The sequence below is a fragment of the Portunus trituberculatus genome, chromosome 17 (genome assembly GCF_017591435.1).
Source record: "Portunus trituberculatus isolate SZX2019 chromosome 17, ASM1759143v1, whole genome shotgun sequence".
In the NCBI taxonomy this organism is placed as follows: domain Eukaryota; kingdom Metazoa; phylum Arthropoda; class Malacostraca; order Decapoda; family Portunidae; genus Portunus; species Portunus trituberculatus.
The window spans coordinates 3,071,702-3,098,787 of NC_059271.1; the positions used below are offsets into that span (position 1 = coordinate 3,071,702).

At 41.2% G+C, this 27,086-nt stretch overlaps 1 protein-coding gene across 4 annotated transcripts; it reads left to right on the top strand.

Annotated features, from left to right (window-relative positions):
* The first annotated feature begins 6,895 nt into the window (after positions 1–6,895).
* On the top strand, positions 6,896–25,307 carry LOC123505042 (nascent polypeptide-associated complex subunit alpha, muscle-specific form-like). 4 transcript variants are annotated; one of them, XM_045256059.1, is made up of 17 exons: positions 6,896–7,023; positions 8,257–8,331; positions 8,583–8,720; positions 9,460–9,635; positions 9,842–9,938; positions 10,456–10,643; positions 10,883–10,961; positions 11,091–11,194; positions 11,991–12,132; positions 13,811–13,920; positions 15,030–15,953; positions 16,560–16,683; positions 20,461–20,607; positions 20,915–21,013; positions 22,006–22,078; positions 22,376–22,554; positions 23,576–25,307. In XM_045256059.1, exons 2-17 carry the CDS (start codon positions 8,265–8,267, stop codon positions 25,162–25,164), a joined length of 4,236 nt encoding a protein of 1,411 aa, XP_045111994.1. In that variant the 5' UTR covers positions 6,896–7,023; positions 8,257–8,264; the 3' UTR covers positions 25,165–25,307. The 4 variants fall into 4 exon arrangements, with proteins under 4 accessions (XP_045111994.1, XP_045111997.1, XP_045111998.1 ...); XM_045256062.1 differs by having other exon boundaries at positions 8,586–8,720; XM_045256063.1 differs by lacking the exon at positions 6,896–7,023 and adding an exon at positions 7,148–7,217 and having other exon boundaries at positions 8,586–8,720.
* Positions 25,308–27,086: the final 1,779 nt, after the last annotated feature.

The following is a 27,086-nucleotide window of genomic DNA, read 5'->3' on the forward strand; positions in this document are numbered from 1 at the left end:
ATAATTCAGTAGTGTCTGTAGGCTGGCACCATCACAGGCTGATGTGCCCTTTAAAGGTGGATAACTAAGACCAACAGTGTATACATGCATTGCATTCCTTTCACAATAGTGTTCATAAGCATTCCTTCATGTATTTGCCTTTAGGCCTGTAAGGGAGAGAAGGCTTGTCTCACCCTTGTCACTGAAGACCTGTGGTGCAGTGAAGTGCATGATGGGAGGTGACTGGGATGGACCACATCTCATCACTGGCAGCAAGACAGTGTGGTGTGTGGCAGAGGAGTGGGTTGGTGTGGGGATGGAAAGATGTAAATGTGAGAATTGGAAGTGAAAGAGAGAGAGGGATATAAGGTAATTGTTTAAGGGAAGTAGTGTTCATTGGTGGTCAGTATTACTCATCAGTGACAAGGTTTTCATGCAGAACTGTCATGGTACTTCAGTCTGATGGAAGTGGTGGAGTGCTTGGTGCTGCCAGTTATATATCTATATACTGTACTGATGATTTTTACTTATTTTTATTTTTCACCATAACCTCTTCATATGTGACAAGGCTAGATATTTGTGACATCCATGTTCTCCTTAGGAGGATATGAATGCCACTATGTTAAGTCACAAATATAGATGAGGATGTTATTGTATCAGTTTGTCTCAAAAGTTGATTTCAAGATTATGTGGATATTTCTCATCTGTAGAGTCAGGTATCCAGTACATCTCCAGCACCTGCTGTGTCATGGTAGTCCTCTTTACTCACTCAGATATTGTGCAACTCATTCACCTATCCCACCCCTTCTCTCATGCACCTCATTACTACTGCATCCTTCCATTCCTCCTCCACTTACTCCACTTACAGTATGTACCACAGTAATCTTAAACCAAGATCATCACAGCTCAAACCTTTGACATGTTCCCTACACATACAAGGACACCAGCAAACATTACTAATTATTTGCGGAATTACAGGCAGCCCCCACTTAACGAACGGGTAACGTTCCTAAAACAAACATTCGTTAAGCGAATTTTCATTAAGCGGACCAATTATAACAAGTTTGACCCCTAACTTGAACTTCCATTGAGAGTAAACAAAGTGAGAGTGCATCATAGTACAGTAAAAGGTTTAATGAATGTCAAAATTATGAAGTTAAACATTTAAGCTGTTTAATTTAAGATTAAGTCATTATAATGTACACTAATGTATGTATGTACATAACTTTATAATGTTGATGATCTTAAATTTATGAAGGGAGGGAGAGTGGAGTGGGAAAGACGCTAGCTGGCAACCTGTGGAATGTAAACAAAAGGCGCATCATTGTACCGCATACAAAACTTATGTACCACATTTCCACAAGGCTTTCCATTTTATCCATTGCAGTCACGAGTCCAGGTGGTTCTTTTAGCTTGCAAGAAAGATACAGTCTCACCAGCCTTCTTAATAGAGTCTGCTGACTTGAAAATAGTAGACAGTAGATGGAGTCAAGATGGTAGAGAGCAGTGCTATTAGTTTTCTCGCCTCTCGTGTCTGTGAATAATATCCAGCTTCACTTCAAGAGTAAGAGACTTCCTTTTCTTCTTAGCAATGCTAGGTGACATTGCAGGGCTGGTTGCAGGGCATTTTGGTGGCATGTTGAGCATGAGATGATGAGCTGGTGCTGGACCCTGTTTTTGTTTTGAACTAAGAGTGGGGAAGGGTAGGGAAGTGAGTGGTGCATGTGTTGTCCACAAGAGGCGCTGGTGTATTCAAAAAGCCTGTCGGCTTGCATGATATGGTGGGGCTTTCAAACTTGGAAAAAATTATCTGGATAAAATTTCTTTAAAGCGAGTTTGATGGTCATTATACGAGCAGACGATAGTAAAAGGAAACGTTCGTTGAAGCGAAATTTCGTTGTGTGAACGTTCATTAAGTGTGGGTTGCCTGTATTTATAAAGTTAATCAAAATGCAGCACAGCAATGCACTCTTCCTGATGAAGGCAAGTACTACCTTACTTGAAACAGCATATTGTACAATATTTTAAATGAATTTAATCATAGAAATCATCACAAAATAAACCAGAACTGAATCATGTGTGTTGTCTGCTGTGCACATCATCAGTAACATTGCCATCTATGGTGTAGACAGTGAGCCCCACACTGAAGCTTGGTGTGAGTCAGTCACTCATGCATGATCACTTAGACTGAGTTACAGTGACAGAGTGCTGCATAGCTGCCAACCCCTGGAAGTCTCAAAGAGTGAGAAGCAGGGGTCTGGGGAGTGCAGCTCCTGGTAAGGTCTAGGGCAACATCTTGGTGGGGGCTGGATATAGGGGGAGGTCAAAGCCCCCCTACACTCCTTCAACAACAACAACAAAGCATGAGATAGATTTATGTATAATGATTGCTGGTTGGCTGTAATCGACCAGTCAGGTGAAGGCTTACAAACTGAAGGATAGCAGATGTTTTATGATATGGAAAATTCGGTTTTACAATTTCTCTTGTAAAATATCGTGTTGAAAAGAGTACTTGGGAAATATTTGTAAAACTGCCTGAAATTTTAGAGACGATGCGTGTGAGATTGAGATGGAGGCAAAATGCATGTCTCTCACACTTTATGCGTGAGAGTTGATAAGTATGGTTCTATGCTAGACAGAGCCATGGCCAGGCCAGGGTCACACCATCATACCACACACACACACACACACACACACACACACACACACACACACACACACACACACACACACACATATCTTAAGATGATGTGTTGTCAGCAAGGAGTGTGCATAGCTTTAAAGAAAAGTTGGACAAATGTTGATATAGAGACGGGGCCACATGAGCGTAATGCTCCGACCCTGTAAAGCTACAACTAGGTACAATTAGGTAAACACACACACACACACCACGTAGTGTAGTGGTTAGCACACTCGACTCACAATCAAGAGTCCCAGGAAGCGGCGAGGCAAATGGCAAGCCTCTTATGTGTAACCCCTGTTCACCTAGCAGTAAATAGGTACGGTATTTAACTTGAGGGGTTGTGGCCTCGCTTTCCCAGTGTGTGGAGTGTGTTGTGGTCTCAGTTCTACCCGAAGATCAGTCTACGAGCTCTGAACTCGATCCATAATAGGGAAGACTGGCTGGGTGACCAGCAGGCGACCATGGTGAATTACACACACACACACACACACACACCCACCCACCCACCCACCCACCGGTAGCTCAGTGGTTAGAGCGCTGGCTTCACAAGCCAGAGGACTGGGGTTCGATTCCCCGGCCGGGTGGAGATATTTGGGTATGTCTCCTTTCACGTGTAGCCCCTGTTCACCTAGCAGTGAGTAGGTATGGGATGTAAATCGAGGAGTTGTGACCTTGTTGTCCCAGTGTGTGGTGTGTGCCTGGTCTCAGGCCTATCCGAAGATCAGAAATAATGAGCTCTGAGCTCGTTCCGTAGGGTAACGTCTGGCTGTCTCGTCAGAGACTGCAGCAGATCAAACTGAATTACACACACACACACACACACACACACACACACACACACACACACACACACACACACACACACACACACACACACACACACACACACACACACACTGACTGAACATTGCTGCTGAAACTGTCCATTGTCCATGTGTCTAATTTATAACACCCAAAACTGTGGACAACTATTTCCCAACAAAAACTTTACGAAAGGAGGAACCTTCCAATGTATCTTGATAATGCTTGGCTTTAGAATGCTGATTCAGAATTTTGGAAATATTACACCATTTTAACCTTTTTATAGGCATGAGTCGACTTTTAGATGTACTATTACTTATTCTGTTGTTATTTTATTTATTCTTAATTTTTTTTCTTGACCCAATTAGTCAGTGAACTTTTCACACAATTAATCACCAAAAGTCTGTGTCATATTCATTTTCATTGAATAGTGAAATATAAGTGAGTGGGACCACACCAATGCCTCTTTCTGTAGCTTATCAGTGTTAAAGTTATTCATTGGCTTCACTGTGTGATGTCAGGGATGTAATACTGCTTGGTTCCATGAATGACTGAGAAATTTCTTTATACTAGAGAGGCTGGAGTCTTTGGACAGGCTAGCTAAGACCAAACTCCGACCTGCCAGGGTAAGACCAGTGCTGAGTATTGATACAGTACTGCTGGTGACTGCACAGAGTTTGATGTTCCACTGCTTAAACATTCATCTTTAAGGTCAGTGTTAGGCATCAATAGCTGCAACCTGACCCAACCTTTCTCTCGTGCAGTCTGAGGAAGATCTTGACTCACCAGTGTCTTGCTGTAGCTTCTGAAGTGTATTCACGTTGCCTCACTCATGACTGGTGATTTTATGCTGTAAGTCAACTCCACCTAACTCTCTCAGCCCTGTTTGGGGACAGGCATCTAAGTGGATCTTTTTGTTCGATCTTTTTTGTTGCCCTTGTCCAGATTTCCCCTCTTACATAAAAAAAAAGTGTGCTATTTTTATTTATGGATGTGCAACTGAATTCATGGTGTGTGTCGTTAGTTTTCTTTTTTGTTTTCATTTACTTCATTTGATTGGTTTATTTATTTATTAATTTCTTTCTTGACCAGTTTTAACCTCTTACACACAAAAAAAGTCTTCAACCATAAGATATAAACTGTATTTAACAAGCATGACGTGACTGCTGCAATCTCGGTTGACTTTGATACGTTTTGTCTACCTAGCTACCATAACTTTACTGATGCTTACCCATTCTGAAACCCCTATTCTGACCACCTCTCAAATGCAGTAGTTGACCAGTACTCTCAATCATTCACACCTTTCTCTGGTAAACTCTGCAACTCCCTATCTGCTTCTGTATTCCCACCTTTCTATGACCTGAACTGATTTAAGAGGGAGGTTTGAAATAATTTATCCCATTCTTGTGGCTAACTCTCTTGGACCTGCTTGGGGACTGGCATCTTAGTGGGGGTTTTTGTTTAACTGTCTTTGATGCTCTTGGCCAATTTTCCCCTCTTACATAGAAGAAGAGTTGCAAGGTGATGAGTGACTTGAAGTGGTAACAAAAGACTTCACATGACAAGACTGGCTGGTTTTCATCACCAATTGACAGCTGCGCTAGACAGGAATGTTTGAATGTTCACCATCATTCATTTGAAGACAGCATGTGAGATTTGATACTCAACTGATAAAAAAGTAATCCAGTTTTTATTTTTATTTATTTATTTATTTTTTTTTTATCTCTTAGTTTGGTAACTGCTTGTATGTTTAGGAGGGAAAGTGGCGTGGTATCTGTTTGTCTTGGAATTACTGCATCAAAACCCACATGAAGATCAAAACTAGCTGTTCTTTGTCTGGTAGTGATGCTTAGACACTGTAGCACAGCCATCACGTGTTCACTTGTTCCCTGAGTGGTGGTGTGCAGGCAGATCTATGTACGTCAGGCCACAGTTGTATTAAAAGTGTTTTGTATATCTTTTGTTTTATATTTTGAAGTATAAAGATGTTAGTACATGTATTTAAAGTAGAGTTATTTTTATACTGAATATTAGTGAAGCAAGTTAATTTGGGAATAGGAAAAGCTAGCCATTGTAATCAACTGTTTTGTGGTGCCCCCAATAATGAAAAGCATTTTTACAATGTCCTCTTTAATGTTACACAGGTCTCTTATGGTTAAATTGATTGTAAATTATGTAAATATTTTTCCCCCCTTTTTTCACTCTAGCCTTTCTGTGAGGGAATAGAAAGCCTGGGATGGTGTGGTGGTCATCTGGACTGGGAAGTGTCCAGTGCCCTTCATAGGCCAGAGTAGTGTGTTTCAATGTACATGAGCTGCCAAATAAATATTATACTTTGAGAAGGTGAGCCTGTGAATCACACAACACTCAACATGATAGCTTGGTGTGTGTGTGTGTGTGTGTGTGTGTGTGTGTGTGTGTGTGTGTGTGTGCTGGAGGAAGTGTTGAACCTTCGAGCTGTGTCATCACCATTACTGCTACAGTTACCATATTGTTTGTTTGTTATGTATAGTACTGCTACTGAAGGCAACTGTAGCACTTACATGTCATACAGGGAAGGGTGAGTGGTAAAGATCAGACATTTTTCTGACACCAAGGTGATGGTAGTTGGTGCAGTTTGACTAAAGTGAGTCTGAAGAGCTAAGTATAGGAGCCACTGTAATATAGGATGAAATGCATTTCTGATCTTAGCTTTTGCCAAGTGTATTTAAAACTCTCTCTGATATATACTGTTTAAGAGAGAGAGAGATTCATTCGTGGCTCCTTAGTACTAGTAGGCTATGTAGTACTACATACTTTCAATTTACACTAGTGAGGGGTGTATATATATAGTAAGCATTCGGCATGAGGGAGACATTGTTGTGTGCTAAGGCTCGCTGTCTGCGATGTAGCGTGTCAGTTTGACTTTGACAACACACACTACTTAATTCAATTGATGTAATCCAACGGGCTCTGCAACCTTTCCTTGTGATCTTTATATATTATACTACGTATTTTCAGTGACACTTAAGCAAATGAAATCACCAGCTTTAATGTATCTTAATCTATTAGCTGTTGTTGGCTGAGTTCATCAGTTGGCCGCCAAGAAATGCGTAATAACACACCATTGCGACTGTTGCGTGGGAATATAAAAATGTCCCGCCAGTCTTACGTCACTCCTAGCAATAACTATAACGTGCACACAATTAATTTGAAAAGAAAAACACTTCACTTTCATTTGATTGCTTAACTACCTCATATAACTCAACCCCACGAGTATTCATTCATATTCCAATATCCATAAATTCACCATACATTTCTCTCTTATCGATCAACAACAATACCAACAATGTCTTAGATAGGCGTATCTCCACCCATTATAGGAAAGAAGCAAAAGAAGAAGACGAAAAGAGAATAAGTATGCCCAAGAAGATATAGTCGAAGAAATACATTAGGCTCGTGACGCGCGGCTAGACAGCGGCGGCGGCGGCGGGGTGTTTGGCAGGCGGCTGGCTGAGACCGTACTGTTTTTTATCTTTATTGTTCATTCCCGCGGCCCAGGCACTCTGACGAAGGAGGAGGCAAGTATTCATCTATTATTCTTCCTGTTTCGGGGTATGAATAGGTTGCCATGTGTGAAGAAGCATGAATAAAGGGAGAATATCCACGAGGGGCGGGTTAAGATTCAAAACACTGGAGGTCCTGATTGCCGTGGCCAGTATTTGCTTCACCCTGCTGGCGCTCCTGGCGAGGCTGTGGTGTTAGTGGTGCTTGGGTGAGCCTGCTGGGGGACTGTCTGGTGGTGGGTTGGGTGGTGCTGCATCGCCCTAGTGCTTGGTGATGTGGGGCGGCCTAGCCAAGTAAAGGTCGTGGGAGGGAAGGGCGGCCGCTGTCATGTTCAGTCCTGTGTCACTGGAGTGAGGTCCGTATTCAGAAACACTTAGCTCTCTCACCACGACAATTTTCCAAGACCACAGAGACAACTAACCTTATTTTGAAGATAGTTTCTTCTTTTAATTAGCCAGAAATCTTACTAATCCATCACCAGAACCATCAAGCAGAGCCTTTGGAAAGTAGTGATGGTGAGAGAGCAAAGCGTTCAGATTACAGGCATGACTCTCAGCTGGTTGGCTATCCCTTATTGCTATGGTTAGACAGACAGGAAAGCAATATATGAAAAAAAAATTAAGGGGGTTGCCTAATTCTTTTTGTTTTATGAAGATGTGTAGAGGATTGTAGGAATAATTATATCTTAATATTCAGACTTTTTTTTTTTAGCAGGATATATCAAGAGTGTGTTCAAGGGATTAGTTGTGAGATTAATGGATTAAATTAATCTTAACCACTTCAGTACTGGAACGAATTTTAAGCTTGAGATTTGTGTATGATTAGACCATTTTATTGAAATTAGGAAGGGTCTATGGAGGTTAGAAGATTAATGACCACATGCTTCAGTATTTCAATCCCCACAGAAATTTTTGAAGCTGTATAATATCACCAGAAAATAACCAAAATTAATATGGAAATGCATCATGGTACTGAAAGGGTTCACCAAGTGCAACCAAGCTCTATGATAAAACATTGAAGTTATTTGAGTATTATGTAATTTGTGACTATAGCCTTCATCCCAAGGTCAAACTGCATAATATATAATATTTTGCATGGTTGATTATCTGAATGTATTTATGACTAAGATGTTGAGTAGATTTTTTTATTTTATTTTATTTTATTTTATTTTTTTTTTTTTTAGAAGATAACAGCCTGTCAGAGTGCTAGACCTCCTACCTTTATCTGTACTGGTGTTCTCCCTGCAGGCAACACCATGTCCCTTCACGGCAGCTGCTCTGAAGCTGACGGGGGAGTGGAGGCCGAGGAGATGCCAGATGAAGGTGAAGCTTTGCACACACACACTTTCACTTTGATAAGAGATAACCCATTATTGTTGTATATGGCTATTTAACTGGATACAAAGAAAAAGAAATGAGAAAAGGAAGATACATAAATAAACTTGAAAATTGAATGGTATATACATAATGAAACTAAGTAAAGTGATGGACTTAGTATACATTGAATAGATATGTGACATGGCTTCTTATAAGTGACTCTTGTAGACATGTGAGACAGTGTGGCCTCTCTCCAGCAGGTGGGTGTGATGAGCTGGGGTCCCGCCTGGAAGAGGAGCTGAACCGAAGCATTGAGAAGATGAGAGAGGAGGAGGTGGCAGCAGTGAAGTCGCCAGTGTCAACACAACCTGACATTCCCGTGGCAAGACTGATCAGTGAGTGTTGGTGTGACTTTAAAAAATTTGGTGGTGCAAGGATTCAACTAACAGCCTTTACACATAAGCCTGCATGGAGAGGTGTTCAGTTCACAGCTTGGTAAAACTTAGATAAAGAAGTTATTTGTTACATTACAGCAGTATATTCATTAGGAGATTCACACCTGCATATTTAAAGGTAATCTCATGTTACTGTTTTGTGTAAGATTATACAGTTCTTATTTTCTATGGAATAACAATTAGCTGTGGGTGAGAGGCTTACTTGTCTCTGTCATTGGCATGGAGGTGTGCATTCCTTACTCTTAACCTTAGTCCTCTCCAGCTGATCCTTGAGGTGTCAGGCATAAAAAGGTGCCATGGAGATGATGTACCTTGTATGCTTCATAGTATTGCTGCTTTCATGTATTTTGTATAGATGTGTGGCTATATTTTATAAGCTAAATGGCACTTTGCTGTGTGATAGACATGAATGACTGTGTAGGGAGTGATATATACAGCGTGTTTTTTTTTTTTTTTTTTTTTTTTTTTTTTCTAATTGGCATGTTTTAGGGTTCACTGTATGTATAGCTTTGTCTCAGGAAGATTGAAAAAATCCTGAGAGGTGCAACAAAAAACCCCACACTCCTAAGAGAATACAGTTATGAAGGTACAGCTTGTTTTTCCTAGGGTATGTTTCACTGTATGCCTAACTTGGTCTGGGGATCTGAAGGCAGTGGTGTATTGGTGATGTGCGTTCCAGGCCTCAGCGACTCACTATCCAGCGGTGGCAGTCCTTCAGGCAGCACCTCCCCTCAGTCTGGCGACGGGTTCCCTCACTCGTCACTGGAGCTCCTGCAGGATGTGGAAATGCCCACCTGCAACATTAGCAGCTGTGACTCCACCAAGCAGAGCATCTCTCCCACCAAGAATGACAGTGTGAGTCGAGTCATTCATATTTACTTAGGCCAGTGGCAGTCTTGCAATCTGACTCTCACTTCCAGTAATGACTGCATCACCACTTACTACTTTGTTTTGTTAGAATGCCTAGATTTTAATTAGCAGTGCATATTGGGTGAATACAATTAGATATGTGCAAAGAGTAACATTTTCTTTGATCTAATGTCTTGCCCTCAACCTTTCAGCTGGAGGCAGGGCAGCAGGCAGTGACGGAGAGCAGCACACAGGGCTGCCTGGACACTGCTGTGCTTGTGGTGACAAGCTCCCCCACCTCCGATGACAGTGAGTGGAAAAACTGCAACACTCAGTTTCATTGCATGGCTAAGTTATCTTGAAGTTATGTTTATTTATTCATATATTTTTATTCATTTGTTTTTTATGTAAGAGGGGAAATCTGGCCATGGGCAACAAAAAAAAATTATCAAAGAAAAGGCCCAATTAGATGCCAGTTCTTGAGCAGGTGTTGGTATGACTTGCTTTAAGTGATAATGTCTGTACCTACATTGTGAATGTATCATGTGGGTGAATGTAATAGAAAGTTAGTGAGAGGGGAAGGTTGAGATATATCTGACCATGTTGGAGGTAATTGAAAGTTGGTTTGCACTGAGTTGAGTGTAGCAGACTTTCCTCAAGAGAGGGAGTTAGGCAGAAAAATTGTAGAAGTTGAAATAGAAGGAAAAGATAACAGCTCACCAATGAAACAACCACACATGCATCCTGTAAATCCAGTAACTTGCCACTCAATGCCACACAACAGTAAAATGAAGCAACAACATAAGATGATCTCCATGTCTTTCAGATCTGAATGATTCTGTCTTCATCAAAGAGAACACACACTCCCCACTCTCCTTCTCTGAGCTGCTGCAGGATATAGAGATGCCCAATTTCAACCTGAGCTCCAATGAATACTCCAGGCTGCTCTCCCTCCCCTCCAACTCCCCCGCCAGTATGACCCATACCGGCTCACACCACCACCATGCACCTGCTGTGAGTCCTTCCTTCCCCTGCATCTCCCACACACTCACTCACTCATGACTGCTTCACTTGTTTTTGTTTTTGTTTGGATAAGCATCTTTCATTTGAATTAGTTTTTTTTTTTTTTTTTTTTTTTTTTTTATACATTTGGGATGGCATGCAGGACAAATAGAACAGAATGACACATGTTAGTAAATGTGGACATCTTAAGCAGAGGAAGTTTATGAAATTTTATGTCGTTTGCGATGCAGGATAGCAGCGGTGAGCTGAGAGCCACCCCAGCAGCACCACCAGGCAACACAGCAACCCTCAGGGACCAGTTGGCTGCAGGTGAGTCCTGGACACTCCACTCCTACACAGGAAATGATGTTGACACAATATTGTCTCAAGATTTCTATCACAAATATTGAGTCAAGATTGCCACTGTAGTCATTATATTTTACCTTTGTTGTACTTCAGCGGAGGACAAAATAAAACCAAGGATGCTCACTCTCTCCCCCATTAAGAAGATGGACCTGAAAGAGATTCTCCTCTCTCGGGACAACCCAGGGGAGCTTGACCTGGTGAGATGCACTGCTTGACTTTTACAGCCAGATGCCTCTTGTTACTGCACTGCTGTGTCACCCGCTGAGCCTCATGAGTCAGAGCAGGAATCGAATGGAGTAGTTCGTAGGCACAGGCCAAGGAATCATTAAGGGTGAAAGCACAAGTCATATGATCAATGTTAATGAAAACTGGATAAAACTGGACCAGGTTCTGTGAAAGTAGTAACACTTCAGATATTTGGCTGGACTGTAAGTTTTAATGATATTGTACTCAATGTCTCAAATCCACTTATTGTAACAGAGTGAGCCTGTATTTTGGCTTTGAATAATGTAATGTGGTAGGTTCCTCACAATTAGTGTCAATATTTCAGTTCATGTTCTATTTGTGAAACAGAAGTGTGTTTAGAGAAGAAGGGCAAGGCAGGGTAACTATTGAGAAAATGAAAGAATATAACATTTCACTGTTTTGAGACTGTGAAGGTGACAGTCACAGAGGAGAAGCAGAGTGTGTCCAGAAAAGAGAGAATGTAACACAGGAATTGAAGTTTAGGGCACACTACTACAAGGTAAAAAAAAATAATAATGATAATAAGATAAAAAAGATAAAATAAAATTGGAGATGATTGTTCTGTAAGGTAGATAACAAGATTATTTGCACTGATATGAGGGCCAACCTTAGCTAAATATCGAAACTGAGGGGCTAAAATAGATATACCTTTAACATTGATGATATTGCCCACCACTGTCCCTAACATAGAAGAGTTGTTGATGTGATAAACTTTGTAATGGTGTGCTTTCTCTCTCCTCATGGCAGAGCAAGCTGGGCAGCGACACCCTCTCCTCCAGTGGTGTTCTGGGCGAGGCAGTAGTGGTGCTGACCGAGCTGGAGAGACAGGCAGCTAACCTCACCTTGTCCCCACAACCTTCAGACCGCCGCTTCACCGTCCATCCCCTCGGTGAGTCACTTCCTCACCTCTACTCACTCAGATACATGCATTGAATTTCTGCTCACTCTAATCTCACTCTCCCTTTTGGTAAGTAACTGTTTTGTTTTTCACTTCAGCCTTCTCTCTTCAGTATGCTTTACTCTATTCACCTCCTCCCATGCATTTAATTTTTGCCCACTCTAATCTCACTCCCTTTTGGTAAGTAACTTTTTTTCATTTTAACCTTCTTTTCTCAGTACACTTCACTCCTACACTCCTTCTCCCTTGCATTTCATTTTTTGCTCACTGTGTTTTGGCAAGTAACTTTTTTTTTTTTTCCTAAACCTTCTCTTCTCAGGACACTTCACTCTTGCTCTCCTCATTCACCTCCTTCTCCCATTTGGGGCATCTTTTTTTCATGGCCTCTGCTTATTCCAGGTATTTCACTTTCATCGTCGGTAACTGTGCTGTTGACCTGAACTCTCCCTCTCTCTCTCGCCTTTCTGTACATTGAACTGTCTCATGTTACTCTTCTTTGCTCTCTACTCAGTCTTGTCTCTTTATTTCACCTAACACATCTTAAATCTTCTTCTTCTTCTTCTTCTTCTTCTTCTTCTTCTTCTTCTTCTTCTTCTTCTTCTTCTTCTTCTTCTTCTTCTTCTTCTTCTTCTCCTCCTCCTCCTCCTCCTCCTCCTCCTCCTCCTCCTCCTCCTCCTCCTCCTCCTCCTCCTTCTTCTTCTTCTTCTTCTTCTTCTTCTTCTTCTTCTTCTTTATTATTCCCCCCTCTGTCCTCTCTGCTCAGTCTTGTTCATGTGTGTCAATCTTGTTCGCTCCAGTTTTCTCATCCTCCTGATCTTCCTAAGTTTTGAATGTTGCACCACATTCTTCTCTATTTCCTAACATTCACTTTCTTTCTGGAATAGATAAATGGTGTTCCTGATGTTTGAGTTAAATGCAGGAACATTCTCTCTCTTTCTGACCTGCTCGAGGACTGGCATTTAGTTGGCCTTATTATTTATTTATTTATTTTTTTTTTATTTATTTATTTTTTTATGTATTTATTTTTTTTTTTCTCTCTTTCTCCCTCTTTTATTGACCTCGGCCAGATTTTTTTTCTTACGTCAAAAGAAATAAAAACTTTGTTGATAGTTGCACACATTTTGATTTTCTGTTGCAATGGAAAGTCACACAAGGTGATTAGAGAGTTCAGAATAGATTGCTCAATTATGAAAGTTGAAAGAATGTACAAGAAAAAAAAATATATGCTGAAGAACTAAGTACGTACATCATTTTATTTTTGTAGTTTATTTAGATGCTAATTTCTTCTCTATTTAACCCCTTCAATCCTGAGAAGCCCTTCGAACATGAATTTTCAGTGGGATTAGACGGTTTTATTTACATTAGGAAGGTTTTATGGATGTCAGAAGATTAATGGCCTGAGTCTTCACTGTTTTCTTGCCCACATAAGTTTCTGAAGTTAATTAAGATCGCCAAATATGTAATAAGCAGAATGAACATAACGTGTCATGGTATTGAAGGTGTTAATTGTAGTCTCTTCTACATTTCCCTTACTGCCACTGCCACCCACCATCACCATGCAAATCAGATTGACAGACAGGGGGTTGCATGAGAAGGGAATCTTGGTTACGACATTATTCACTTTCAGAAACCTTCTTGTGTATTTCTTAACATCACATCTTCTTGGCAGATATGGAAGGCATTAACGACAGCCTCCTCAACTCCTTCCAAAGTTCACCACAGAAGCCACGGCCTGAGTCATCGCAAGACTGTCCGCTGCCTCCTGTGTCCAAGGCAGAGGTGAGAAAGTGCTTGGTTTTGTAGCTTGCCAATGTAGAGCATAACACATTTTTTTTATTTGGCTTCTTAACCACCCTCAGTACTGGGACATTTTTACCTTGAGTTTTGTGATGATTAGACAACATCATTTACATTAGGAGTTTTGGGCATGATTAGACAACATCATTTACATTAGGAAGGATCTATGGAGGTCAGAAGATTAATAGCCTGAGTCTTCATTGTTTCAACCCTCTCATAAGTTCTTGAAGCCGTATAAAATCACCAATTAGTTACCAGAATAAATATGAATATGTGTCATGGTACTGATACTGAAGAGATTAAAGCTTTCCATCTTACTGGGCTGCTGAGTGGGATTATTGGAGAGCAGACTTAGATGTATTGATTATTTATATTTAGTTTATTCATTTGTTCACTTTTTTTCTTTTTTAGTTGGAATATAAGGTAATTAAAGACTGTAGAACAGTAGTTCCCAATCTTTTTTTATGTCATTTCTCCGTGCACCCAGTTCAAACATCCAGATTTCCCCTTCATGTGTATGAGAGAAAGAGCAGTTAAAACACACTGAGACTATTTACTAATTTATTTTTCAAATGTACAAATATACTGATAAACTTACAGTTACAGAGTAAAGTGGATAGAGAGCAGTTAGTAACAACTAAGCATAGCCATAGAGAGCGGTTAGTAACAAATAAAAGGATTTTTTTAACTTAGTAAGTAGTGTAATTATTTCCCCCCTGGTAGCTTCAAATTTCCCCCAGTTTGGGAACCACTGCTGTAGAATATAATGCAGCCAAGGTGGTATTCTGTTGTAGTGTGTGTGAATGTTTTAATTAAAGGTTCCATTGTGGCTGCTTGTTGTGTGAAGTTCAGATCTATACATTTATATTGCTTTTGTTTTCATTTGTTTTCCATGTTAATGATCAATCAGCTTTTTGTGATGTGCCACTCTACTTACTGAGCAGGGGAGTTATGTAGGAATGTTTTGATAATGGTGGATTAATTTTTGCTGGCCCTAACATTATGTCTGAGCCAGTTTGCACTACACACACTAGTACAAATGTCCATCCACTCCCTCCTGAGTGATGTGTCCATGTCTCCACTCTGCACAGGGGACTGGTGAGCCACAGGGCCATAGGACAGCCAAGGAGAACACCATCGACAGGCTCACCAAACTGCTGGGAATCACTACTGACCAAGACACAAGTACTGGTGACAAGGGAACAACAGCCAACCCACCACAGACAGAGAAGAACAACTGTACATTTACTCCTGCTGAAACATGTGCTAACCAGACCTTCAATGCCCTCAGCCACCCATTGAAAGAGGGAAACCCAGCCATCAACACCACTTTTGACTCTAAAGCTCCTACTAAAACTGCTGATCCTTCTGCCAACACCACCTTTGACTCTAAAGCTCCTGTCAAAACTGCTGATCCATCTGCCAACACCACTTTTGACTTGAATAAGCAGGCAGCAGGGAGTGGAAACCCAACAGCCAACACTACATTTGACCTCAACCAGGCAGTAGGGAAGGCACATCCATCCGTCAACGTTACTTTTGACGGCAAGACACAACCAGCCGGGAAGGGAAACACAGCTGCCAACACCACCTTCGACCTGAACAATGCAGCCAAAGGAAAGACTAACTCAGACGCCAACTCAACATTCGACTGCAACAAACCAGCAACCAATGCAACCTTTGACAAAAACACGGCAGCAAAATCCGAAGAACGACCCGCCACCACTGCCAACACCACATTCGACTTCAACAAAAACCAGGAAGGGAACGGAGCCACCAACTCGACCTTTTCCACCCAGCCTGAGAGTGACAAGGGCGAGCTCAACGTGACATTTGAGAAGGGCGAGTACAGGATCGGCTCACAGAACGAAACAGTGAACTTGATGGACGCGGAGGAGAACATTCTGCAGGTGATCCTTGATGCCACACCCAAGAAGATCTCTAAGCAGCCACCCAAGGCCTCCTCCACCCCCAAGACCACAGGGAATCCACAGCAGCCTCACCTCAAAGCAGGGGTAAGCTGTGTGTTTGTAGCTATGTCACCTTCCTTATGCTGTGTTTTGTGTCTTCTATTCTTATTCTTCCTCCTCCTCCGTCTCTGTTGTGTGTGTATCTTGTTGGTGACTTTTTTTTTCTCATGGGTTGATTTCTATGATTTGTTTTAAGTTTTCTTTTTTTATATTATTTATTTTATCTATTTTTATTTGTTTATTTTATTTTATTTTTTCTTGTTTATTTACTATTTTTTTTTATTTATATATGTATTTATTTATTTTATTTTTATTTTATTTATTTATTTATTTATTTTTGTTGAATGTGTGGATGATTGTTTGTGCTTATTGTATGGTGAGTTGATTGTTATGTTTCTCTCATCTCACCTCTTACTGAATTTTACCCTTTTCTCTTGATTCCTTTTCTTTCTTTCTCTCTCCTCTCCTCTTTCCTCCTCTTCTCTTCTCTTCTTTCCTTTCCTTTCCTTTCTCCTCTTTTTCTTTCCTTTCCTTTCTTCTCCTTTTCTTTTCTCTCCTTTCCTTTCCCATTCTTTATCCATTTCTTCCCTCTCTTCCCTTCCTGTACCCTCCCCTCCTCTATCCTACCCTACCCTACCCACTCAACAACAGCTCATGAAGGCCTCAACCACGAATTTCCTGAACCGCCTGCTGGAGGGAGCTAAAAAGGAGGGCCAGCAGGAGTCAGCACCCCCTACCACCACCACTGCCACCACCACCACCTCGGCTATCACAGGTCAGCATTGCACCTCACCTGTTATGTTGTTATGGTCAGAGTAAACATGGTAAATGAAAGATGCAGAAGGTATTGACTATGAATGTGTGTGTGTGTGTGTGTGTGTGTGTGTGTGTGTGTGTGTGTGTTATGGTCTAGTGTATTCCTCACCTGTTATGTTGTTATGTCAGAGTAAACATGGTAAATTGACTATTGACTATGTGTGTGTGTGTGTGTGTGTGTATTTACCTATTTGTGTATTACAGGGCCCGAGCTAAGCTCTCTGTGTCCTGCCTCCTTGGCCACTCCTGTCATATCTCTCTTTCATCTGATTGACACACACTGCGTCAACGACATCACTGCTCAGTTTATTCCACTTATCAATACTACGATGCGGGAAACTGTACTTTCTCACGTCATTTAGACAGATGTCTTTTATTAGTTTTTTCCATGTCCTCGGAGATGATTACTTGTGGTCACCTTTATCAACTCTCTGTCCAATATGTCAATCTTGTTCACCAATTTATACATAGTTATCATGTCTCCCCTTGTTCTTCTCTCTTCTAATGTGGTCAGCCCCAGTTTCCTCAGTCTTTCCTCATAGTCTAACTCCTGAGTCCTGGTACCATCCTTGTTGCCAGCCTCTGTACCCTTTCCACCTTCTTCACATTTTTCTTCATATGCGGTGACCAGACACAAGCTGCATATTCTAACTGGGGTCTTATTAAAGTGCATAATATCTTCTTCATCATTCCTTCATCTAGGTAGTGGAATGCAAGACCAATATTTTGAAGCATGTTGTATGTTTTCCAAAATATCTTGTTAATGTGTTTCTCCGGTGACAAAAGTGTTTTGCAGTTACTCCTAAGTCTTTCTCCTCATTGGTCTCTTCAATTTTCTCATCACCCAGCCTGTAATCCCTGTTTGGTCTGTATCTACTTCTTCCCATTTTCATACATGGCTCTTGTTTATATTAAATTCCATCTGCCACTCTTTACTCCACTCATATATTTTATCAAGATCTTCCTGTAACTTGTTACAATCTTCCACATTCTTTACTCTCCTCATAATTTTAGTATCGTCTGCAAACATGTTCATGTAACTGTCAATTCCTACTGGCATATCATTAACATAAATCAAAAACATGATGGGACCAAGCACTGACCCTTGTGGAACTCCACTGGTTACCTTCTTCCACTCGGACTTCCTTCCTTTCACCACTGTTCTCATTTCTCTTCCCACTAAGTAATTTTCCATCCATTTTGCTAGTTTATCATTTACTCCTCCAATCTTCTTTAGTTTCCACATCAGTCTATTGTGTGGTACTTTATCAAAGGCCTTTCTCAAGTCCAGGTAGATAGCATCCACCCATCCCTCTCTATGTTGTAGTATGTCAGTCACTCTTGAATAAAAACATAATAAATTGGATATGCACGATCTTCCTTTTCTGAAACCAAACTGCCTTTCACTCAGAATGTTTTCACTTTCTAGATACTCACTCCACTTAGCTTTAATTACTTCTTCACATACCTTGCACAATATACTAGTCAACGATACTGGTCTATAATTTAGCGGTTCCATTCTACTACCATTCTTATATATAGGCACAATGTCAGCTCTTTTCCACTCTTTTGGGACTAATCCTGTTCATATGTATCCACAATATCAAATATGGGGTTCAACAATTGATCCTTACATTCTTTTAGCAACCTCCCAGATATGCCATCAGGCCCCATTGATTTATTAATATCCAGATTGCTTATAATTTTCCTTACGTCTTCCTTAGTAACCATAATGTCCTGCATTTGCTTTTATTTCCGTAGGCCTTTCTCCCATAAAATGCTCCTCCTTTGTAAACACTTTGCAAAAGTTGTCGTTCAAAATTTCAGCTATATCTCTAGCATCCTCATATACTTCTTCCCATTTTTACCTTTTCTATTGCCTCCCTTTATTTAGTTTTCCATTTATGAATTTGTAAAACATTTTTGGGTCACTATCACAGTTTTCCACCACCCTCTGTTCATATTCCTTCTGTGCTGTTCTCCTTACTTCAACATATCTATTCCTTGCTGTTTTGTAAACTTCTCTTGATAATACATCACTGTTTTTCTTAAGTTTCTTCCATGCCTTTTCTTTGTTCTTTTTTGCTTCTTCACAATTTCTATTAAACCACTGTTTATTATTTAAAGTCCTCTTTCTGTGATATGGCACAAACTTCACAGCAGAGTTATATAAATCCATAAATTTATCGTATTTCAATTGCATATCCCCTTCCTGGTATACCACGGACCAGTCAATTTCATTAAAGAACTCTCTTATATGGTTATAATTTGCCCTAACATAATTTAATTTTTCCTCCTGTGCTCCACAATCTTATTCGTGCTTAATTCTGTATCCAGCTCAAAGCTTAGGACATCATGGTCGCTTTTCCCCAAGGGACATTCATGTTCAATTTCCTCTTTTAGGGAGATGCCCCTGGTAAATACCAAATCCAACCTTGCTGCAACATCTTGTCCCCTGCACCTTGTTAGTGATCTCACCCACTGTTATTTGTTGCTACATTTAACAATTCCTCTGCCCACTCACCACCGTTCACCACTTCGTAGTCCTCCCACATTATTTCTTTACAATTAAAGTCCCCAACTATCATCACTCTATCCTTTCTGATGAGTTCTTGCTTCATTCTGTCTAGAGTATTTCTCATCACCATTTGATATTGTTCATATTCCCAGGCACTGGTTCTGGATGGTATGTATACTGTTATAATATTAATGTCCCTCTTGCCATCTGTTATAAGCATTCTTATCACTTCCTCATTTCTCTTACTATAGTTCACCTCCTTCACTATCAGATCTTCCTTAGTAAGAACCATTATACCACCACCACCTTTATTTTTTCTATCATTTCTCCATACTTTGTAGTGTTTTACAACAAACCAGTCTAGCTTTATTTCAGGCCTTAGCTTTGTTTCCACCACACACATTATGTCCGGTTCATTGTTTCTTAGGTAATCCATACATTCTAGCCTCTTAGACAGAAATCCATCTATATTCGTGTAAGTCACTTGAATTCCATTCCTAGTCTCTTTCTTCCATGTTTCCATGTAATGTCTATTCCGTCTGTTTTATCCACCACTTCTTTAGCCTCCCATTTCTCATCCTCCAAAAAACTTGGTCTTTTCCTCCTCTGTTCTTTCCTCATTCTTCTCTCTCACTTCAGTTACAAACTCTTTCATTTTCATTCTTTCATCCTGTGACATATTTCTTCTTATGTAAATTGTTTTGGTTTCCTCAGTCTTTAAGTTTCCAAGCCCTCCTCAACAAGGCCTCAGCTGCCACCTGAGACTTTAATTTCAATTTTAATGGTCTATTCTTGCCTTCCTCAAAAGCTCCTAATCTCACACTTTCTTCTACCTCAGCATATAGGCATTCTTCCTCCTCAGAGATCTTATTCAGTAAAGACTTAATCCTGTCATTTTCCTTATCCCTCCTATCTTGCCAGTTCCTGTTAGTTTCCTCCCTCAAACCTGTTATGATCACGCATTTTTTCTTTTCAGCAATATCTCTCACCACATACTCATTTTCCTTCAATGCCTTTACCATTTCCCTCTATGTAATCACTTTATTTTCTTCTTGCTTTTTTATTATCTCCTTAGAGGACTTTTGTACTTCTTGGTGTTCATGTTTCACTTCCTTCATCTTGGCATCAATTAGGTTAAGGCATTCCTCCTTTCCCAAGTGTGTGTGTGTGTGTGTGTGTGTGTGTTAATCTTTTCTAAATGGAACTTTTTCGTGGCAGGGATGAAGCTTCTAGATGGTGCCATGTTAGGGGGCCAGCAGCAGCAGCAGCAGCAGCGTCGACAACTGAAAGGGCGTCCAGGTCCCATGAAGGCCCTGCCCCTCAGCATGGTGGTCACTAATGCTGCACACCTGGAGGCTGCTGCAGGTGTGTGTGTGTGTGTATGAATGCACATATGCATTAATAATGTTCATTTATGTTATTCTTAGGCATTGAGTCTTGGAATACATGTCTGGATTCCTTGTGTCTAGACTCTAGGGTGAGCCAAAGGACAAGTTTGAGGACTAGAAATCTCTCTTAAGTATCTTGTGTATTCCCACAGAATGAGATTGCACCACAAGAAGGTTGTTTCTCTTCACATGCTTTTATTTTCCAGGATTTATCAGTTGTTATTTATTTTTCAAGTTTGTATAAGCACAAACTGACATTCTTGTGTGTGTGTGTGTGTGTGCAGGCGGCGACAGCTCTGGGGGAACCAACGGCAATGGCAGGGAGACGTTGTGCCAGCGGAGGAAGGTGACGGTGCCTTCTTTTGGGTCCCTGAGCAGCATTGGTGAGTACTGTTAGAACATAAGAACATAAGGAAAAAGGGAATCTGCAAGAGGCTGTCAGGCTTAGATGTGGCAGTCCCTGTATGAGCAAAGCTATCTAATTCCATCTATCATCCCCATTCATAAATTTATCTAATCTTTTTTAAGCTCCCTACTGACTCACCACTATCAACATGACAACTGAATCCATTCCACTCAACCATTATTTGAGAACCAATTTCTTCCCATTCTCTCCTAAAGCTAAATTTCTCAAGCTTAAACCTATTATCTCTGGTTCTGTCCCTGCTATTGATCCTCTGAACTTTGCTCATGTCCTCTTTGTTATAACACTGCTGGTGTTATGCAGCCTGTGCCATCACTCATATGGTTGTTAGTCGCAAATGGAGTTTTGTTGGATGTTGATCATTCACATCACAACAGTTGCTAGGTTTAGGAAGCTGTAATCCTTAGGGTGATTCTTTTTAGATGTCAGGTCATAGACAATAGTGACTTCAGAGTACTAAACACTCCTGAAAAGTTTTTGTAAACCACATAATCACTTGCATGAAAGCCTCCATGTGGCTGTTGATGTGGACCACTGGAGGCCTGACCCATTTCAGCTGTCATGTTGCTTTTGTTTGATGTAAACACAGTGTACGGCTTGTATATATATAATTGTTCTAAAGAGCCAAGGCTGATTTATGAGGTGACTAACATGCTGAATATAGAAAAATTAGGGAGTCAGTTAAGTTTTATAAGTGAACCAATGAGCTGCCATGCTGAAAGGAAGGAAGAGGCAGGGACAAGACTTGTAGATCAGCCTATCTTGCAACAGCAACAGCAGCAACACCAGCTATGGGTTATGGGTGGAAAGATTACAAATTGAAGAGATTCAGTGATCCGTGACTCAGCTCTTTTATCATGGGGAGTGATGTGTGTTGTGTATCGGCGGTGTTTTGAGTGTTCCTGTGGTAAGTGTCAGTGTCACATCAGTTTCTTATTTTCCTGCTAACAGAGAGTGAAATGCCCAGCACTCCAGACTGTGGCATCAACTGTAACCTGAGCATATCGAGCCCCGAGGCATTCAGGTGAGTGCTACCCAATAACAGAACTACTTACATAAGCTGTTACTTTAGCTAGACTATACTTGTCTTATTTTTGTTTAATTAATCCATTTCACTGTCAACTATGAAGTGTGTCTTTTCTGTTGCCATTTGAACAGTGAGACAAGGCTAGTATCTTCAATCAAGCTTTCTGTTGACTTATCATTTAGAATGATAGAATTAGTCTCATGAAGAAAAGGACAAAAAACTCCACTCATTTGATGCTCATGACTAACTGAGGGTAAAGTCAATAATAGGCATTTTACTTTCCTTTTGGTGCAGAATGGACATCCTGCCGTGTGCTCCCTGCATCACCAGCACGCCAACCTTCACTGGGCGAGGCGTGTTCACCATGATGGAGATGGACGGTGCCATTCCCACGCCCATCTCACAGGTCTCCTCCAAGCCACACTTCTCCCGCCTCGTCAGCTCCTCATCCCAGCCTGAGGGAATGTCCAGTGGTGAGCTGCTGATGTGTGTTGTCGGGCTAAGCTTTAGGTGGTGGTGGTGATGGTGTAAATGAGGTAATGGTGATGGTGGTGACAGGAGTGGTGTAGATGTTTACTATACGCTCAGCTGTTTCCCATTTGGTGTCTATAATGCTGCTTGTATAAGTGTACATTTTTCATTTCTGCACACCATATACCACATGTCCACATCTCATCTTGGAGTGATGTATTAGTAGTGATGGTGAAATGAAAGGGGACACATTTACATTACACATTTACATTATTCCTTGTTTTATTCTTCAAGTTTATTCCACATGTTTGATTTTCTAAGGGATGATGTGAAGAAGTAGAAGTGAAAGCAGTGACGTGTGGAGGTGTTAGTCATCATAACAACCATTGCCTTAGTGAGATGGGGAGTGAAGAAGCTCTACATTTGTTGTTTCAAGCAAATTGTTATCGTGCATTCAAGATAAGAAATAAAGGCGCTTATATCACCAAAGAATAACAAAACCAATAAAAGAAATAGTGATTGTGCATTGAATTCTTTCATACATACATACATACATTGTCATCACACTACAGTTTGACCCTTTTCTCCTTTTTCTTTCCCTTTCTTCTTCTCTCTGCTCCTGTCTTCTGTCTGCTCCTGTCTTCTCTCTTTTCCTTTTCTCTCCTTTCCTGTTCTTTATTTTCCTTTTCCACACACTTTTCCTCTTTCCACTCACTCCACTTCTCTCTTTGTCTTTTCTTTTCTTTTCCTTTCCTTTCCTTTCCTTTCCTTTCCTTTCCTTTCCTTTCCTTCCTCCCTTCCTTTATTTTATTGTATATTTCCATACTTTCTTTCTCTCCACTCCTCTCTCCTTTTCTTTTGTTTCCTTTTCTTTCCTTTCCTTTTCCTTTCCTTACCTTACCTTACCTTACCTTACCTTATCTTATCTTACCTTACCTTACCTTACCTTACCTTACCTTACCTTACCTTAACCATACCTCTTCCCTCTTATACCTTATGATCTCACTCTTGTTCTTACCTCAGGGAGTGTGGACAAGGAACAAACACACAGAAGATCCTCCAGTGACGAAGCAAAGCCCAAGAGCCCTCCTGATCAGCCCCAGCCTTCCCCAGTAGACACAGCCCCAGTCCCAACAGCAGTGACACCCCCAGTCCCAGCCCAAGCAGACATAGCCCCTCAGCCACCATGCCCCACCCCTGCCAGGCCTGTGGAGGTGGACAGCACAGGTGGAAAGGAAACTGAAGAATGTGTGGAGCAGCAGAAACCTTCCACTTGTTCAGATGTAACTCAGACTGTGCCACCTTCACCACAAGCACATCCACTACCACCACCTTCATCACCAGTACCTCCTCCTCCACCACCAGAAGTAAAGCAAGGGACATCACCACTGCAGCCATCATCACTAGTACCTCCAGCGCCAGGAACAACACAGACAGTATCGCCACAACCACCGCTGGAAATTGCACAGCCATCTTTATCACCATCATCACAACCATCAGCAGTAGCCAAAGAACCATCCTTACCATTACCACCATCACACACCACAATGACAGGACCATCACAAGCACCACCACCACTGCCAACAACATCATCATCATCATCATCATCATCATCATTATCATTATCACAGCCATCACCACCACCACCACCAGAAACAAAGCAACCAGAGACATCATCATTGTCACCACCACGGCCACCACCAACAACAACAACAGCAACAGCACCAAGCAAGAAAAGCACCACTATAACTAAGCCACAGAGGAAGCCACTCGTCTCACCATCACACACAGTGAAGTCAAGGCAGAGTGCATCAGTGTCACCACCATCAAGGATCACCAGACCACAGAAGAAAATCTTAGCTTCACCACTATCAACAAAGTCACAATCAGCACCAGCACCAGCAGCAAGAAGGGATGGTAACCTAAAAAGACCAAGCACTCTTGTGAAGCCTGCCATGCCCAAGGTGAGGCAGGTCCAGCCACCAAACATGTCTGATAAGGAGAACAGGAGGAGGAGCTCACTATCAGACATCACCAGGCAGGGTCCTCCACAACCTGCTCCTCCAACAAAGGTTGAGAGACAGTCACCATTGCTCAGTAAGAGGAATCCAGCTCCCAGATTGGTGCTAAAGCCATGCAACACCAACACAAAGCCAGTCACCAGCAATCCAAAGGTCCCTAGCCATGTCCCAGCACTGAAAGGTATTCCACTCAAGAGTAATCCACAAGTAGAGACTGTTGGAGTGGCAAGTGGCAAGAATAAGAGTAATTTAAGGAAGTCCTCACCTCAGCCTAGGAGTGGCTTGCCCAGATCCTCCTCAGGCTCCAAGTTACCAAAGACTCTAAATACATCAGACAGTAACCTGCCATCCCTGAAGATATCATCAAGTTACCCTAACAAGCCCCAAGGAGCAAGTCAAGCACCACCATCAGTACCACAAGCACGTAAGTCTGGGTTGAACTTGAGTGGCACTTCAGCACCAGCCAGCACCAGCATCCCTCCAGCTAAGACTTCCTCAGCACCACAAATCAAACCCAACCTAACTGTGAGGAGTAGCTTGGCATTGCGACAGAAGCCATCCTTGCTGAAGACTCCCAAGCCTCTGCTCTGATCTCACCACCATTCAAGTAAAAAGTACGGATCTTTTGTGTACATAGTCACCCTCCTTGTAGTCATTGCTTTCTTGTAACATTTAATAATTGCTCCATTAAAAAAAAAAAAAACCTGTCTTTTTAGATAAATTTTGGTAACTGACTTTGATAGTTAATGTTTTAGTAATTTTCAACCTTAAACTTTAATCATTTTGTTTTCATGCACATGTATTGGGTTAATTCATTGTGTAGCACAAGACCAGACCAGCTACTACCTATTTGTGGATGTAAATAAACCAGAATGGCTGTCCTTTGAATATTCTAAAGCACACTAGTTACTGTGCAGAATAGGAAGAGCCTGGGTGTGGTGGCAGCTGATAATTATTACAGTGATTTTTTAGTATAGTTAGTATCAAAAGTTTCAAGTGTCTCTGAATGTATATAAGTACTAGTTGTTTCACTAAGGCAACGCTGATACCGTGATTACTTTTATGTTTTCCATGCAGGTTGTATAGTACTGTTCACTTGCTTTGTTGTGAAGGTCTTTCCTCTTCCAGCAAGATCAGATATGGTTAGTCCCTAGGTGTGAGTCGTGCTGTGCCCCTCTGCAGAAGTGTTGGCTGGCTTCCTCAAACATAAATAGATGAGTAATGGTTCAGGTGTCCAGTGCCTTCATTAGTCAGAACAGCCACAAATCCCAGTGTTTCAAAACATTTGTGTTGTTGTTGCGGTGTTCCCCTAGAAGTGTTGGCCGGCTCACACACAAAGATGAGGAAGGGTTCAAGATATATAGACGAGTAATGGTTCAATTGTCCAATGCCTTTAGTAGTCAGAACAGCTAACAAGTCCCAGTGTTTTTAAGCATCTGTGTAGGTGTTGCTGTGTTATCCAGGCAGAAGTGTTGGCCGGCTCACACACATAAAGAGATGAGTAATAGTTCAAGTTTCAAGTGCCTTCATTAGTCAGAACAGCAACAATCCCAGTGTTTTAAGGCATCTATGTTTGTGTTGCTGTGTTTCCCCTGGCAGAGGTGTTGGCCGGCTCACACATATATAGGTGAATAATGGTCAGAAAAGCCATGAGTTCCAGTGTACTGAGGCATGTCCAAGTCTTCATGTATACCTTCAGATTTCCAGTGTGTGTGTTGTGTGTGTGTGTGTGTATTGTTTTCCTTGTATTTACCTAATTGTAACATACGGGAAAAGAGCTATGCTCGTGTTGTCCCGTCTCCATATCTATTAATGTCCAGCTTTTTCTTAAAATCATGAATATTCCTTGCGTTGACCACTTCCACGTCTAAACTATTCCATGCTTCCACCCTTCTATGAGGGAAGCTATATTTTTTCACATCTCTCCTATAAGTGGCCATTTTAGTTTTTCCCATGCCCTCTCGACATTCTTTCATTCCACATACACAGATCTTCCCTATCCATTTTTCCATGCCAATCATCACTCTGTATATTGCTATCAGGTCTCCCTTTCTCTTCTGTTTTCCAGGGTTGGAAGTTGCATTCTTTTCAGTCTGTCTTCATAAGTCAAATCTCTTAAGTCAGGCACCATTTTGTTGCAGCCCTCTGTACTTTCTCTAGTTTCCTTATGTGTTTCTTTAAGTTCGAGCCCACTGTATTGTTGCATATTCAAGCCTCGGTCTTATCATTGCAGTAATTATTTTCTTCATCATTTCTTCATCTAAATATCTGAACGCCACTCTTATGTTCCTCAATAAGTTCAATACTTCTCCAATTATTTTGTTTATATGTCTCTCTGGCGATAGGTCATTGGTAATTGTCACCCCAAGGTCTTTTTCTTCATGACTGGTTTTATGTCTTCATTTCCTATCTTGTACATACTCCTGATTCTTCTTTCACTCTTGCCAAACTCTATTTTCTTGCATTTTGTCGTGTTGAACTCCATTTGCCATGTACAGCTCCATTTCCATATT